This window comes from Streptopelia decaocto, assembly GCF_964273445.1.
Source record: "Streptopelia decaocto genome assembly, chromosome: 16".
Classification (NCBI taxonomy): Eukaryota; Metazoa; Chordata; class Aves; order Columbiformes; family Columbidae; genus Streptopelia; species Streptopelia decaocto.
Genome location: NC_138671.1, coordinates 11386005 through 11402619, shown reverse-complemented (window position 1 = coordinate 11402619; position 16615 = coordinate 11386005). Strand labels below are relative to the sequence as shown.

The 16615-nt window shown below is 60.1% G+C and overlaps 1 protein-coding gene across 1 annotated transcript; it reads left to right on the top strand.

Moving 5' to 3' along the window:
• Positions 1 to 6604: 6604 nt before the first annotated feature.
• LOC309446724 (ubiquitin carboxyl-terminal hydrolase 43-like) lies at positions 6605 to 13521 on the top strand (the record flags this gene model as incomplete). Its single annotated transcript, XM_082066717.1, has 3 exons — positions 6605 to 6817; positions 9007 to 9147; positions 13324 to 13521. The coding sequence occupies 3 exons, from the start codon at positions 6605 to 6607 to the stop codon at positions 13519 to 13521; spliced, it is 552 nt and encodes a 183-aa protein (XP_081922843.1).
• Between the last annotated feature and the right edge of the window lie 3094 nt (positions 13522 to 16615).

Below are 16615 nucleotides of genomic sequence, written 5' to 3'. Positions count from 1 at the left end.
ATGAAATACATATTTTGTCTGAGAATGAGCACCCAGTGTTGTATCTGCTGTTCAAACAAACCGCTCTGCAGATACTGTTTGTTCAAAGATCAGTGTAGGCAGCCGGCCTGTGAAGTGATGCGAGCGCAGGAAATACTGCTTTTGCGGGCATTGAAGGGCTGTGAGAACTCTGTCACAAATTCAAATGGTAGCAAATTCCTTAGTGTGAGGGCTCATAGACATTTTAGTGAACTAAGATGGTGATTTAAAGGCAGCGTCAGCTAGACAGGGCCGTACCTGTCTTGATAGTATCAGCTGTTCTGGTAGGCAACAGGGGATGGCAATTTAAAGGTGTGATTGGATTTTATTCCTTATACGCCACTAAAATATTTACTGCTCGTAGCACAATAGGGGTGGATCCTTTTGGATCGGCTCGAACAGTATCTGTGCACATACGCTGTCCACCAAGCACTAAGCAAGTCACATTCCTTCTGACTGAAAGATCTCTGCTGTTATTAACGGAGTCCGGAGCAAAGGAATCAAGTCATTCCGTTCTCTGTCTCTTTGCCGTCCAGACGCGATGCTGTGGGCGATGAGCGCTCGGGCAGGTTTCACCAGCTCTGCGGCAGCGCTGGCTGTGGTTTGGAAGGCAGGAGCAAACCCTGGAATGTGGGACAGACACAACGTTTGTGCTTGTGCAGGGGTGAAAGCAGCGGAGGAGCCTGTGAGAGCTGGGCAGCCCTGCAGAGCCGTGTCAGCACCAGCTCCGGCTGGAGATGCTGATCCCCCGCGCCAGCAAAGCGTTCGCTCGCTGCAAAACTAATGGCGGTTTTGGACCATGAGCTTCATTCTAACTAGGCTCAAATACATCTTTATTGATCAATATAGGAACCATTACAATCAACACATTTTTGCCAACAAGAAATAAGTTTGTTTATTGCGTTAGTGTAAAAATTTGTGCTTCGGCATTTGACAAAGTCTTGGAAAGCATTGGATCCCCACCAGATCCCGCCGGACCTGTCATTACAGGCAGAAGGAGAATCCGCGTACCATGGGGGATCGCACGTGGTGTTTCAGTGTGGCTGCTCTGGGCTGTAAGGACCAAAGCCCCGTGTGCTCCTCCTGCACCGGCTGGTTCTTCACAGCCCGGAGGAGCTGGCACGGTGAGAGCAAAGGCTGCTGAGCCCCAGGGTTTGTGACAGGCAGGCAGGGGCTCGGGCCCCAGCTCTGTCACCTGGCAGCTCTGAAAACGGGGAGCAGAGCCTGTGGAGATGGCCCGTCCTGCCCATCTCTCTTTTCAGTAGGAAGCGGCATCACTTTATCAAAACCAGCCCATCACTTTATCAAAACCAGCCCAAATTTCATGGGCACAGGCTGAATTGTGTGTCCAGGTGGCCAAGAGTCCACCAGCATCCTGGCTGGTACCAGCACTGGTGTGGCCAGCAGGCCCAGGGCAGTGACCGGCCCACTGGGGAGGCCAAACCGCGAATCCTGGGGACAATTTGGGCCCCTCACGCCAAGAAAGGCCTTGAGGTGCTGGAGCGAGTGGAGAGCAGGGAACGGAGCTGGTGAGGGGCTGGAGCACAAGTGTGATGGGAGCGGCTGAGGGACCTGGGGGGTTCAGCTGAGAACAGGAGCTGAGGGGAGACCTTCTGATCTCTGAACTGCCTGAAAGGAGCTTGGAGCCAGGGGGGGTCGGGCTCTGCTCCCCAGGAACAAGCGCCAGGAGCAGAGGAAACGGCCTCAAGTTGCCCCACGGGAGGTTGAGGTTGGATCTGGGGAACAATTTCTTCCCCAAAGGGCTGTGGGGCATTGGAACAGACATGAGGAAGGAATTGTTGCCCTGAGGGTGGTGAGAGCCTGGCCCAGGTTGGCCAGAGAGGTGGTGGCTGAACCATCCCTGGAGACATCCCAGGCCAGGCTGGACGGGGCTCTGAGCACCCTGAGCTGGTGAAGATGTCCCTGCTCATGGCAGGGGGGCACTGGGGGAGCTGGGAAGGGCCCTCCGATGATCTTGAGGGTCTTTTCCAACCAAAACAATTCCATGATTCTAACCTCAAGCAGCTACAGCCTCCTCGGCCACCTGGACGTACCTTCCCCGGGAGCCCCATTTAAAGCCAGACCCAAAGCAGCTCCCCATCCTCCCTCACAGAACCCCCCTTGCACGGCGCTGGGTGCCCCATCCCTGGGGCGTGAGCTGCAGGGACACGATGAGCAGAGGGGTCCTGCCCCAGCGCTCAGCCGCTGCCTTCCCAGTGCCCCACGAAACAACGAGGTTCCTGCCTGAGCAAACATGGAGGGGAGCACGTGTAGCTCCGCGAGCTGGTGTTGTTGACCCTGGAGACACCCACGGTGTGAGGCTGTTCCCCCTGCGCTCCCCCGTCCGGCCGTGACGCCCGGCGGAGCCCCGGGCGGTTTGCACAGCACCAACCCCGCTCGCCGCTGCTGCATCGGGCTCTCCCTTCCCAGCCCCAGTTTCAGTGCCTGCTGCAGAGATCACGTCTGCTTCATTCACAGGGGATAATGGGCGAAAATAGCCCGGAGATACCTGCTCAGCGAGGCAGCCAGGGACCAGACATACGCATTAAAACCAGAGCAAAATTGCTGCAAACAAAGTGCAGCAGTTCCCGCAGCTCAGGGTTTTCTGCCGGCCCTCGTGTTCTGAACTGACGGAGCATGTTCACCGCTGTTCACCAGCACAATGCGGGATCCTCAGGAAAGCAGCGTTTGCCTTCTCGACGCTGTTCCTCCTCCAACACACTCCGAGAGCAGGCAGGCCCTGCATCTTTAATGGGGGCGCTGAATAACTTAGCTTGCCATCTATAATTTAATTGTAGTTGCAGAGGGTGAATAAGGAGGCGTCTTCTGCAGGGGGAAGCTTTCTCCTTCTGCCTTGAGCCATAAAATCAGAGGTCACCGGTGGGTGGGGGGTTGCTGGCGATTGTATAATCACCCCCAATAACGATGCGGTCACATTCTCAGCCGTGTTTTGCCAGCAGACCAGCATTACAGATTTCCTTGGGCATTGACCAGTCTCCTAAAAATCACCGCAGGCTTCGATCTTGCACCCAGAGAGCACTTGTTGCATGAGTCTGGAGAGCCCTGGAGACAACGTCGCTGCCCGATCCAGCCGGTGCAGACAGCGGTGCAGGCAGCGATGCAGGCCGTGGTGCAGGCAGAGCACAGGCAGCACACAGGCAGCACACAGGCAGAGCACAGGCAGTGCACAGGCAGAGCACAGGCAGCACACGGGCAGAGCACAGGCAGCGTACAGGCAGTGCACAGGCAGAGCACAGGCAGTGCACAGGCAGCGCACAGGCAGAGCACAGGCAGAGCACAGGCAGAGCACAGGCAGCGCACAGGCAGAGCACAGGCAGAGCACGGGCAGCACACAGGCAGAGCACAGGCAGCGCACGGGCAGCGCACAGGCAGAGCACAGGCAGAGCACAGGCAGCGCACAGGCAGAGCACAGGCAGCACACAGGCAGAGCACAGGCAGAGCACAGGCAGCGCACAGGCAGCGCACAGGCAGCACACAGGCAGAGCACAGGCAGCGTACAGGCAGTGCACAGGCAGAGCACAGGCAGCGCACAGGCAGCGCACAGGCAGAGCACAGGCAGCGCACAGGCAGAGCACAGCCAGCGCACAGGCAGAGCACAGGCAGCGCACAGGCAGAGCACAGGCAGCGCACAGGCAGAGCACAGCCAGCGCACAGGCAGAGCACAGCCAGCGCACAGGCAGCGCACGGGCAGCGCACAGGCAGCGCACAGGCAGCGCACAGGCAGCGCACAGGCAGAGCACAGGCAGAGCACAGGCAGAGCACAGGCAGCGCACAGGCAGCACACAGGCAGCACAGGCAGCGCACAGGCAGCGCGCAGGCAGAGCTGGACCGTGCCCAGTCTCCCAGCCCCACCGGTTCTCCCAGCTCAGCCCCGGTACAACCCGCGGCACTGGGCCGGGTGTCTGAAAGCACATTTCCCCTCGGCCGCACGGGTGTTCCAGCCCGTGCCAAGGGCCGGGAGCGGCTCCAATACAGAAAACATTGTCCGATGGCAAAGCCCAGACAGTGGGGACCACGTTTTCCCTTTGTTTTTATTATTGTTGTGATTGGCAGCATGACAATGGATTTCTGCCAGGCCTGGAACAGCTCAGCTCAGATCTGCTCAGGCTTTTTCTTGAGTTTATCCTGATTCCCAAGTGCCTCCCTGGGGCAGAGACTCTTGCCCAGGCAGAGGAGACGTTTCCAACACCGTCCTGTCACCTCCCTGATCAAACCAAAACTCCCCGTGTCTTTAATATCCATCCCAGCTGTCTGGTGCCCAAGGCACCGGGACAGTTCGTGCCATAACAACACGGAATTTTCCAGAATAGCGAGCAAGCATTTTCCCCCCTGCTTGCATTGGACGTTTTCATTTTCCCCACCCCAAATTTGCTCCCCAGTCTGCAGCAAGCTGCAGCGCCGATGGGTGTTTGATTCAGCCTGGGTAGGAAGGCATCGCGTTCAGAACGGTTTGAAGAGGGAAGGTCGCACATACGATGTTGTTGAAAGGCAGATCAGCACAGCGAGCATTCCTGGCGCCCGCTGCAACCTGCAAACGCTTTGGATTGGAATGAACTGGGGTACCTGTCAGAAGGTATCGCTGCCTGCGCCCCGGCGCTTGGAAAGATGCTGCTCAAGAAGAACCCGAGCAGGGCTTTAGGTCCTTGGCGGATGGGAGCTGGTTTTATTCCCCGTGTCAGCGTGGCAGGGCGTTCAGAGGCGCTCGGTGCTGTTGACCTGCTGCACTTTGTGGCACGTTGCTGGGGACCCGGCAGAGCCACTGTCATTATCTAACACTTCCTAATTCAGGCAGGTTTGGAGTTTTGGGACGTGCCTGTTTCACTGTCACATTTTAGACTGTTTCCCTTTCATGTGTTCATCAGGACTTGCTTTCTACCCATCTCCTGCCAACAGATGCCGGTTTCTGATCTGACTCTCAGTCTGGCTCCTGCATCTTTCACTGTCCGGCTCCCCTCGCTTTTTCTTTAGGCTTTTCCTGCTTTCATTGTCAAGCTGCTTTGGATTTCTGGTGCCACTCCATCCAGCACTAAGCCCCGCTCAGGTTCTGCTGGCGGCCACCAGCCTGGCATCCCCGGGGAGGTCACTGTGTCCCTGCCACCAACACCCTGCCCCATGGGAGGAGGGATTGTGACATCCAGCAGCACCACCTGGCCCTTCCTCCATCATTTTGCCCCATCTCTTCTGAACCCACATCACCTCCAGCTGCATCCAGGGCCAGGCTTGCAGCACATCCCCGTGCCCAGGGTGTCTGTGGGGCAGGGAAGGCGGTGCAGAGCCTGCCTGGCACAGCTGTCCCTGCCGGGGGGAAAGGCAGATGCTGCCGGATGCTGCCAAGACCTGCAGGGATGGAGGAGAGTCCGCAGCACCCACAGCCAAGCTCAGATCCCTGGGAGCGCCCCCAACATCAGCAGCCTCTGCAGCTCCCCGGGGAGAGAAGAGCCACACGCCGCAATGGGGCCTCTGCAGCACCCCCTGCCCTGCAGCGAGGTGACACTCAGTGGCACCCGTGCCTGGCACAGGGACCTCCTTCCCACTCCATCCCTTCCAGCCCCTTGGCCCTGGTTAAGGACAGCTCTGCCCGAGATGTGCCCAGGCTCCTGGGCACAGGGCAGCGCTGGGGCTGTTATCTCAGCAGTGCTGGGAGCTGTCAAAGCAACCCGGGCCGGGTTCATCTCCAGGTTGTTGGCACAGACAGGTGGGTCCCAGCCTCACATGGCTGGACTTGGCTGGGGCTGCGAGTCTCTCAGAGCTGTGTGAAGAGCCACACGTTGCCACCGGGTTGCCGTCCAGGGCGAGTTGCTGCAGAAACAGCCGGTGCCACGTGCGTGGTGCTGTGGGACGGATCCAGCTGGACCACGGGACTGATCCGGTTGAAAACTACTCATCAGAACCAGGGTGGGTTTCCTCTGCTGACGGCGCTGCAGGTGGGGAGGAGGAGCTGACCCAGTGGCCTCAGCCATCCTGTGTCCCCCCTGGCCACACAGGGAAGGCTCAGGGGCTGATCCCTGCGGCGGGGGGAAGGTGACACTGTCCCTCCCCAGCCAAGCTCTGCCGGACCCCAAACGAGCACCCACACATGGCGCCAGCTGGTGTGGGGTGGGCAGGAGGCAGCCAAAGCCTCCGGGCTCTGCCAGCGCTGGGGTGGCCACCCGTGTTTTGTGGCTTTTTGTGGAGGGAGCTTCGTTAGGTCTCAAAACCTCAGTGTGGTGGGTGCAGAGGTGGCCACTGTGCCACTGTCCCAGCTAAGAGCACCCCGAGGTGGCAGGATCAGGGCACCCCACAGCGGTGCTGTGACACCCTGCGGTGATGCTGGGGACAGGGGGCTGGGGTACCCGCGGTGATGCTGGGGACACGGGGGCAGCCGGTGCCGCCCGCCGCCAGCGGCAGCAGCAGCTCCCGCTCCCTCCTCCTCCTCGTCCTCCTCCTCCCGTCCCTCTCCCCGCTCGCAGCCCCAGCCCGGCCGGGGGAGGAGCCGGGCGCGCACAAAACCGCCCGGCCGGCCCCTCCGGCCCCCGCAGCGGCACCGGCACCGGCGGCGGGGGGTGCCCAGCGCCCGCCCGGGGCCATGCGCGCGCAGGGGCTGCGGAACCATGGGAACACCTGCTTCATGAACGCGGTGGTGCAGTGCCTGAGCAACACGGCGCCGCTGGCCGAGTTCCTGGCGCTGGGCCGGTACCGCGCCCGCGGGGCCCGCGCCGAGGTCACGCACCGGCTGGCGGCGCTGGTCCGCGCGCTCTGGACCCGCGACTACACCCCGCAGCTCTCCGCGGAGTTCAAGGTACGGCCCGGCACGGCGGGACCCCCGCGCGCCCACCGGCACCTCCCGCGCCCACCGGCACCTCCCGCGCCCACCGGCACCTCCCGCGCCCACCGGCACCTCCCGCGCCCACCGGCACCTCCCGCGCCCACCGGCACCTCCCGCGCCCACCGGCATCCCCGGCCCCACGCACCCACCGGCACCCCCGTGCACCCACCGGCACCCCCGTGCGCCCACCGGCACCCCCGTGCGCCCACCGGCACCTCCCGCGCCCACCGGCCCCCTCCGCCCTGTGCATCCTGCCCGGATCACCTGTCCCAGCACCCACCGGCATCCCCTGCCATCAGCACCCACTGCCCTGCGCATCCTACTCGAAGCCCCTGCCCCACAGCACCCACTGGCACCCCAGCTCACAGGACCCACCAGCATCTCCTGCTCCCAGCATCCCCCAGCTCTGGCACCCACCTGCATCTCCCAACGCAGTGGCCTCAGGCCCTGTGGCTGAGTGCATGTCACATCCCTGCGGGGCACAGGCCAGTGTGCTGCAGACCTGCACCCATTTTAGGGACAAGGACAGGACAGGACAGCACTTTGATCCTGGCGTGGCAGCCCCTGTGCTCAGGGACACACGCCTGTGGGTGACATTTCCCCAGGGACTTGCTGCTGCAACTAAACTGCTGCTGCCATTAAACTTTGCGAAGCGCTCGGAGGAGCTGCTGAGGGGCTGGACCTGCCCTGGTCAGGGTTTCTGGTGCTGCGGGGGGAGCTCATTGCCTTTAATTTCCCTGTAGCAGAGTAACCAGCCCTTGCAGCACTGGGCACAGGATTTCCATGCCCTCTGCTCCCAAACACGCAGGTTCCTTAGGCACAGAGAGGCAAACAAACCCGACCAAACAGAAAAAAACACCCCAAACTTGCAGCCTTTGCTTTGAATTTCCTCCCTTCAGGTGGTTTTCTGCATCTGCCATGAACTGCCACCTTATTTTAATTTTATTTAATCTGTCTAAACAAGATTTTAAAAACCAGAAGCGAGTCTGTGGCTCATGTTGTTTGGAGGCCATGGGGTGGCCTTGCTCCCCCTGCTGCCGGGGGAGCGGGGCTGGGACAGGCGAGGGGGTGGCCACAGGGGTCTTGGCTCTGGGGTCCCGGTGGCGCTGGAGCTCTGGCCCCTGCCCTGACGTGCTGGTTTGTGCTTTCTCTGCTGGCTCTGAGCAGCTGCTGCCAGCCCAGGCTTGGAGACAGGTCCTTGGGGAGCCCAAGCTCTGCCTTTTGGGGAGCTCCATGGGGGAGATGGGGGCAGAATGCTCTGGGGAACCCTGTCAGCAGCTGGGGACCCCCTGAGGGGCTGGGGGGAAGGCGGAGAGGGGACAAGGAGGGGCAGCCTCGGGGAGGGGGAGCTGGCAGGGCTTTGGGTGGAGGGGCAGAGCTTGGCAGGGCAGGCAGCGCCCAGCACTGCCCTTGGGGGGCTGGTGGGAACCCTTGGCACGTGGCTCCATCAGGGACGTGTCTGGTCCACTCCCCGGTCTCAGCTGCTCCGCTTCAGTTGGAGAGCGCAGGGTGCCAGCTCTGCTGGGCTGAGCATCCCCGGCTTTGGGATGCAGGAGGTTTGCTCAGGGGCTTTCCTCCTGCCTGTGCAGGCAGGGCAGGCAGGGCTGGCAGCTCCCCTGCCCACGGGCCACACTTTTGCTTGGCTGTATGAACAGCCCTTGTCTCTTGCAGGGCCTTGGGTGGCTGGGCTGGCAGCGCCGGCATCGCCTGGCTGGGGAAACTGAGGCACGGGGAGGCACCGGGCTGGCTGCTGGTGCCGGGGTGGCAGGGCAGGCAGGGGCTGGGGCAGAGCTGCTGCCCGCTGGGGCACCCGGCGCTGGGAATGGCCTCCCCCGGCCCAGCTCAGGCCGTCAGGGCGTGCAGGGCAGGTGACATTGCTGGGTCCCCGCGGGCTGGACTTGTCTGGCTTTGTTGGGATGTGCCGTGTCCCCTTGCCCGTGGCAAGCTGTCCCCTCCTGGCCTTGTCCCAGCAGCTGAAAGCTGGGACACCACAGTGATGGGCCACAGAGCTGCCATTCTGGCTGTGTGTGCTCAGCTGTCCCCAGGGTGGCCGCAGTGTCCCTGCGGAGGCAGGAAGCAGGGACGGGTTTTTGTGACGGGTGCTGGTGAACTTGCCGTTCGTTAGCGCCGGGCTCAGCGCCCTCCCTGCCCGTCTCTTGCAGAACATCGTCTCCAAGCACAGCGCGCAGTTCAGGGGCAACGCGCAGCACGACGCGCTCGAGTTCCTGCTCTGGCTGCTGGACCGCATGCACGAGGACCTGGGTGCTGCGTCCCCCGCCCAGCACCCTCGCGTCCCCGAGGAGGTGGGTGGCCCTGCCAGGGTGGCCGCACCCCCTGGCTTTGGGGGGGATGTCCACGCTGGGCCTGGGCCTGGGGAAGCCGAGATGTGCTGGGAGGGGCCAGGCTGGAGTTGTCCCCCATACTGGTATGGAATGGGGATGCGGGTGATGTGGTTTGGCCCGTGTGGGAGGGGGGAGGCAGTTGGGATCTGGGTGCTGCGGGGCTGGGTAGGGTGGTTGGGTGCTGGGAGAGCGCGGGGGTGTCGGCAGGAGCTGGTCTGTCCGGGTGAGCCCCAGTTCCGGTGGGCACCCCAGTTCTTGGGGTTGCTTGGCTGGGAGGAGATCCACCCCCGTGCTTCCCCACCTCCAGCTCAGCTGTAATTACAGCGCTGGGCAGCTTTGCTGCTGGCAAACCCGGTAATGAAGTCTCCCTCCGTCCATCTGCGTGCAGGGCATCGCCTGTTGCAGCGGATGGGTTTGTGCTGGGGGTGGTTGTGCTGGGCAGTGCTGTCCCCGTTTTGGGGGTGATGCCCCCCTGGGGCACAGGGCTCCTGGGACCATCTTTGTGCTCCCTGTCCCCGGCGTGGGGCACGGTGGCTGTGGCTGAGGGGCGGGGGCGGGGACCCCGCGGCAGCCCCTGCCCGTACCCCACCTCGCCTGGGCTCTGTCCCCATGGGAGAGCTCAGCTGCGGTGCCCGTCCCCAAACCCTGGGGCGGGGGCAGCCCTGTGGCTCCTAGAGCTCCTTGGGCAGGGTCTGCAGCGTCCGTGCCCTGAGCTGAGTTGTTCTCAGCCCTGCCCGCCTTTCCCTGGGGGTGTGTGGATCCCCTGGGCTCTCAGGGAGAGCCGGGCAGCGAGCAGCTTGTTTGATGCGCGGTGTCACCAGCTGCCATGGGCTGTGGTGTGACACCACTGGCGGTGCCGTGGCAATGCCCGAGATGCCCGCCTGGCTCCAGGGACGGGACTCTGTGTCCCCCCAGCATCTGCAGTTTGACTCAGCCTCCCCCAGCCCTTCATCGTGGTCCTGTCCCCTTTTGGGGGGTGCCACCCAAGTGTCACCCGTGTGCTTGTGTCCACGGGGACGGGGTGTCCCGTGGGGGCCACGAGCATGAGTAAATGGCTCTGAAGTGCCTGGCTGGAGCTGGGCACACATGTGCCCGTCCTGGTTCAGGAGGGGCTGTTGGGCATTGGAACAGGCTGCCCAGGGCAGCGCTGGAGTCACCGTCCCTGCAGGGCTGGACAGACGGACATGAGGTTCTCAGGACATGGGGCAGTGCCGGGGTGGGTTATGGTTGGACTCGATGATCTAGAGGGTCTTTTCTATGATTCTAAATACCCTCCTGGGTGTTTGGTGGCTGCCCTGGTACACAGCGGCTCTGGGGCCACCCTGGTGGGGACCAAGGCTTGGCTGCTGGGAGGGCTGAGGGAGGAGGATGCGGCGATTAGGAACGACACACACCAGGACGCTGACAGAAATTCACGCAGAGGCAGAGATCTTGTTCAGGAAGGAGCGCAGAGCCTGGCCTAGCAGAGAGCTGACCTAGGCCTAGGCTGCCTTCTTTATTCACCATTGACAATTTATAGGATTTACAGGTACGGGCCTGGACTAAGATGTTTACAAAAGGTGTTTTTCCACTAATTGTTATTAAGAACACACTGAACTCATGCGATGTTTGTCTGACTTGTTTTTCCACTCATTCACAGACCCGGCCCAAGGACATTCACACATCCCATGCACTTGGGGGTGGTTATCTGGCCCAAGATACCATTCTCATGAGTCTGGGCTATAACTTTTTACAGTTACAAGAAACATACTTATAAGTAATCTGTCCAAGGCCCTTTATATATTATTATGTTAGTATTATGTCTTTGACCGTCCAGATGGTCATGTTAGTATTGATCTTCCTTTATCATCCAGGTGGCTTGAACCGCACATCTTACTTTCCAAGAAGCATCAGCAATGTCATGCCTGCCATGTCTTCTAGAGAGAGCTGCCAGGGCCAGGACGTGTCCTGTATTTTGGGGATGTGAAACCGGCTTCGCTGAGGGAGAAACAGCATTTCTTTCTCGAGCAAGCCAGCTGCTTTCCCTTCAGGCAGCTGCTGGCCACAAGGAGCATCTCACCTGGGAATTCCCACCTTGCAGTAGCTCAGAGCCCCTGGGCAAGCCCAAATGCACTGCTTCAGTGTCAGGGGCAGCAAGAGGCCTCCAAACCAGCAGTTAGGGAGCAGGGGAGGGGAAGAACTGAAATAAACGCATATATTCTCCCCCGGATTTGGGAAAACCCGCAGCCACAAGAAGCAAATCCCTTTGATTGGAGAGGCAGGTGAGTATCTTTGGGTCAGGAATGACACGATGCCCTGAGCTGCACCTTCCACACAAGGATGGTGACCATTGCGGTAGCCAGGGCTGCCACCTCATCCCAGTGTCCCCCTCCTCCGCCCCAGGCATTCCCAGCAGACCAGAGCACCTACGCACAGTGAAAGGAGACCAGGCCAGAGCACTTACCACTTAAACCTCTCTTGGCTTGCGTAGCCTGTGGAGAAAGACAAATTCCCTCATTGGAAAACCAAGCGAGTCTGAGCTGGACTTTGTCAGCACACTCAAGCCAGAGGCAGGTTTCCCCAAGAACCCCAGCAGCACCAGCGACGCCCTCGTCCCACCTGCGCTGCTTGGGAAATGGCAGCTGAAAGCCCGGGGAGCAGCGAGATGTGACCCCTTCAGTGACCCCAGGGAGCTCAGCCCCCCTGCCTGCCAGCTGGGCAGAAGCCCCCAGCCCTCGGGATGGCTCCTGCCTCCCAGCCAGTGCCAGAGCAGCACCGGGCATTTCCCAGGCCGGCCTGAGCACCCGTCACACTCACCATCGCCAGAGCCGGGCCTTCCCTTGCTCAAGACGGTCTCTCCGCAGACTCCTCCCATGTCAGCCCCCAGGCGGGGACCGAAGATCCTTGGTCGCGTCCACACTCCGACCTGCAGGGACAGGACTTCCCGACTTGCTGTTCAACCTGCGTCCCTCTGCCGCCCCCCGGCTGGCTCCCTGCTGCTGGGACCTCTCCAAGCCCCTCGAAACCAGGCTCCAAGTCAGCCTTAAACACACCCGGAATCACATAATCACATGGGTATTCTGGTTGGAAAAGACCCTCGAGATCATTGAGTCCAACCACAAACCTCACACCACCAAGTCCACCCCTACCCCATGTCCTGAGAACCTCATGTCCGTCTGTCCAACCCTCCAGGGCTGGTGACTCCACCACTGCCCTGGGCAGCCTGTTCCAATGCCCCACAGCCCTTTGGGGAAGAAATTGTTCCCCAGATCCAACCTCAACCTCCCCTGGCGCAACTTGAGGCCGTTTCCTCTGCTCCTGGCGCTTGTTCCTGGGGAGCAGAGCCCGACCCCCCTGGCTCCAAGCCCCTTTCAGGCAGTTCAGAGATCAGAAGGTCTCCCCTCAGCTCCTGTTCTCCAGCTGAACCCTCAGGTCTCTCAGACGCTCCCATCACACTTGTGCTCCAGCCCCTCACCAGCTCCGTTCCCTTCTCTCCACTCGCTTCAGCTCCTCAAGGCGTCAAAAACTCCCCAAGATCACAAGTTGCCGAGATGAACAGCACCTCCCGCGATGCTGCAGGATGGAGCAGCTCCAAAGGGTTTAGATCATGTCAGATTTCTGTGCTTTGGGGGCCATCTAGCAGCGTGAAAGCAAATGGCACTTGTTACATCGGCTTGAAAGATGCTGATGCAAACCTTGAGTTACTTACTCTGGGAAACGTGTTCCGTGATGCCTCCTTCGGGGTGGATGCTTTTGTTAGTGTTGATGTGCGGTTCATCACCTACAGAAGATGCTCTGAAGTCATCGCTTTGTTGGGTTGTGTAGCACTGGTCTGCGTAGTCAGGCTTGAGCTGATGGTGTATTTAGCGGGCGTTTCAAAAAGATGGCCCCAGTTTCAATGCAGTGGAGTTCACAATGACAATACACTACAGTTACACAAAAATTGCCAGGGTTTAAGGAATTAGCAAGTTTTAGTAACATCTTCATAAATGCTCTATGTTCCCTTCACCTGCCATACGGACAACACGGAGGCGCTAGTTGAATTCCCAAGTTGAACTCCCTAATCCCTCTCCAAGTGTCGTCTTGGGCTGAGGTCCCCGCTGCCGTGGTTCTGTTCTTGAGGTCATCTGGGTGAGTCGCTGATGGTGGCACGAAAAGACTGTCTTTGACGTCCCCTACAAGAACAAGTCACGGGGTGTGACGTCGGGGGATCTCGGGAGCCAGGAGCGTAGCGCCAAGTCCGGGAGTCCGTGCGACCTGTCCAAGGGTGAGGATTTAGAGAACGTCGGACCTGCAGGCGCCAGTGTGGCGGTGCTCCCTCCCGGCAAAAAAGGAATGAATCGGAATCTTCGTTAAGTTGTGGAAAGAGCCAGTTCTGCAGCATTTCCAGATACCTTTGCCCCGTAACCGTGTTTTTGTCTGAAAAAGGCCATAAACCTTTCTTTGGGAAACAGCACAAGATGTTCACTTCTGAAGAATTATGCTTGTGCTCTGCAGCTCCGTGTGGATTCTCCGAGCGTCGTATGTGCACGTTGTGACAGGCAACACGACCACTTGGACGAAACGTCGCTTCACCACTAAAAATCAAACGCGGCAGAAGCTGCGTCCTCCCCGTTCTGTAACATCGCATCCCTAAATTCTGCACGCTTTGTCACCTGCACGAACGGCCGGTCTGAGTTCAACCCGTGTGGCCTCACGATTGAACGTCGCCTTAATACACACTGGACAGTCAAATGAGGGATCACCGAGTTCTGGGCTGGCGAGACGCCGGGACTGCTGCGTGTTCTGCGGAAAACTCTTGAGCTCGTCTCACATTTTCTTCTCAAGTGCGTGGTTGCACTGTGCTCTTCCCCTTAGATACAGCCTGTGCCTCAAATTCTCGGTAGCGACGATGAATGTTCTTTGGCATGGACAGATCAACGCCAAAGCGCCCTCGAAATCTGCACTGCACCGCAGTTACGGGTTCCGTCTTGCTGAATTGCAGACTGCAAAACGCCTTGTGTTGCAGGGTCGCTGTCTTGCCAATGACCGAGGCCGGGGGCTGTTTGTGCGCTGGGAGAGGTGTCTAACCCTCATCACTCTGAATTATGTCGTGCCCTTTTGAAGTGCTAAGAGGTGCGTTAATGGGCGGTTTCTGGTTGCAGAGGTATAATAATTTCAAATTGGGTCCATCTTTTTGCAACAGCCTCTCTGGCTGCCGGGCTAGAGAGCCTGCTTGGAAAAGTCCATCATGCAGGTGCTCATGGGCCAAAAAATGTGGCCACTGAGGAACATGAAAACAACCAGCAGGGGGATGCGGCTGCTAAAATGAAAGTGGCTGAGGTGGATGCGAAGTAGCAGCTGTTGGTAGCCCGGTGAGCCCTGGTGGCTCAGGTCATCAGAGCCAAAACACATACACGGGCTTGAGATCGAGGGTGGGCACTACGGACACTGTTGTGCTGCAATTAAGATAAACGGTTAAAGCTGCTGTGGGATGGAGGGTGGTGGTTTCGATACAAATCTGGGCAGGCCTGGCAGAGTGACTGGATCACACTCCCGCAAACCTGCCAAGGTAAACACGATGTGCTGACGATGGTGGAAGCAACCACCGGATGGCTGGAAAGATGCCCGGTGCCCGATGCCGCTGCCCGGAGCACTGTCCTGGGCCGTGGACAGCAAGGCTGTGCTGACACAGCACCCAGAAAGAGCTGAGTCTCACGGTGCGACTCATTTCTGAAACAGGCTCAGACACGTGGGCCAGAGCGCGGCACCGCGGGGGTGGATCACGTCCCCTGCCGTGCACCAGCCTCTGGGGAATGGAGCCGTAAACTGGGCTGCTAAAATACACATGAAGGACAGTGGGTGGTGGAACCCTGGACAATGGGGTTTCCCTTGAGCAGTTGTTGGTTGGTGCACAGCAGAGGATCCATCAATGGAGCCCGGCCTGCCCAGTCAGAACCGCATGAGCTGGGGAGGGGATCAGTCCCCGTGCTGTGTACGGAGCGTGGGGCAGCTGGGGTTCAAAAAGTGGGGGTTTCTTTAAATTATTTTTCTTATTTTTGCCTTAATAATAAAACTTCAACCTGTCTTGGTTGTATTTTTGTTTTCTTTTTATAAGCAAGATTGATTTGAAGACTAAAAAACCCCCCCAGCTCCCCCCTCCCCTGGGAAGGGCCGTGAGTGGCAGTGGCAGTGACAGGGGGGACATCACCTTGTAGAATCCCCCTGGGCCCCGGGGGTGCCGAGGGAGGGAGGACGGGGTGAGGGGGCCCGGGGCTGCTGTGCAAGAAGCCGGGCTGATTTTGGGAGGTGGAGGAGGGGAGCGCGTTGGGGGCTTCATCAGGGGTCTGGGACATGCAGAGGCAGGGGGCCCAGCGGCTGTGTGCCCGCAGTCCAGGGTGCCCCCATAGCCATGATCCGGGTGCCGACAGCTGCCTCCAGCCATTGATTTCTTTGTTATTTGCCTCCCCTTTGCTCTCCCGCGCCGCTGCAGCGATGCTGGTGGGAGGGGGCATTAAGAAACCCCCCCACCCAGCACCCACCCCTGTGCTGCTGCTCCTTCTCTCTGGATTTATATACATCAGATATATTTTTTTAAAATATGAGGGGAGAAAAAGGACCACCTAGAGGCTCTCAAGGGCCAGTGCCCTCCCCAGCAGTGTGTGCCCCCCACCCTAGAAATAATACCTAGAAAATTCTTCCAGTGCGATTCTCAGGGGAGCCCCCGCTCCCAACGCCCTGGCCCGGGACCCCCTGACCCCCCCACCTCCGCCAGTCCAGTCTGGTCTCTGGCCGTCCATGGTGGCCGTGGCTTTCTGGGGGCAGGGGGTGGTGGAGGCCGTGGGCGGTGGGTGAGGAGGGGGCAGCCAGGCGGGCTGGGGGTTGTGGGGCGAGGAGGCCCAGAAGGGGCTGAAGCTCCCGGGGCACAGGCCATGGAGCGATGGGGCTGTTGCTGCTCTGCAGCTCTCGGGGGTTCGCAGCTTGGAGAACGTGGCCAGAGCGTCGGGGAAGTTGGGCGGCGTGGCCGGCGTGTTGCTGGGGGTGCACATCTGCGGGGTGTCAGATCAGCCATGGATGGTTTTTGGAGTTCCAGCCTCCCCATCACTGGAGATCTGGCTGCATCCCGCACCAGGGGATGCTCGAAGCCCAGCTCTGGCGGGTATGGGGGTACCCAGCGCTGCAGGGTCTGGGTGGCACCCCCAGAACGTGGGGGCTGCCTGGGGAGGATCTCCAGCCCAGGCAGGGCCAGCTCGGGCTGCAAAGGACATCCAGGGTGCTCAAAGTGCTGGGGTGCAGCGGGTTTGGGGACGGGGACGCTGCTCTGATGCCAGCTGCCCCGTGCAGGGAGCGGCAGGGACGGGGTGATGCAATGAGGACCAGCACGATGGGTGGGGAGAGTTTTGGGGTCCCACAGGACCCTCTTCACCCGGCTCCCTGTCCCCTGCTCCGCTTCGCACCCCATTAGGGCACA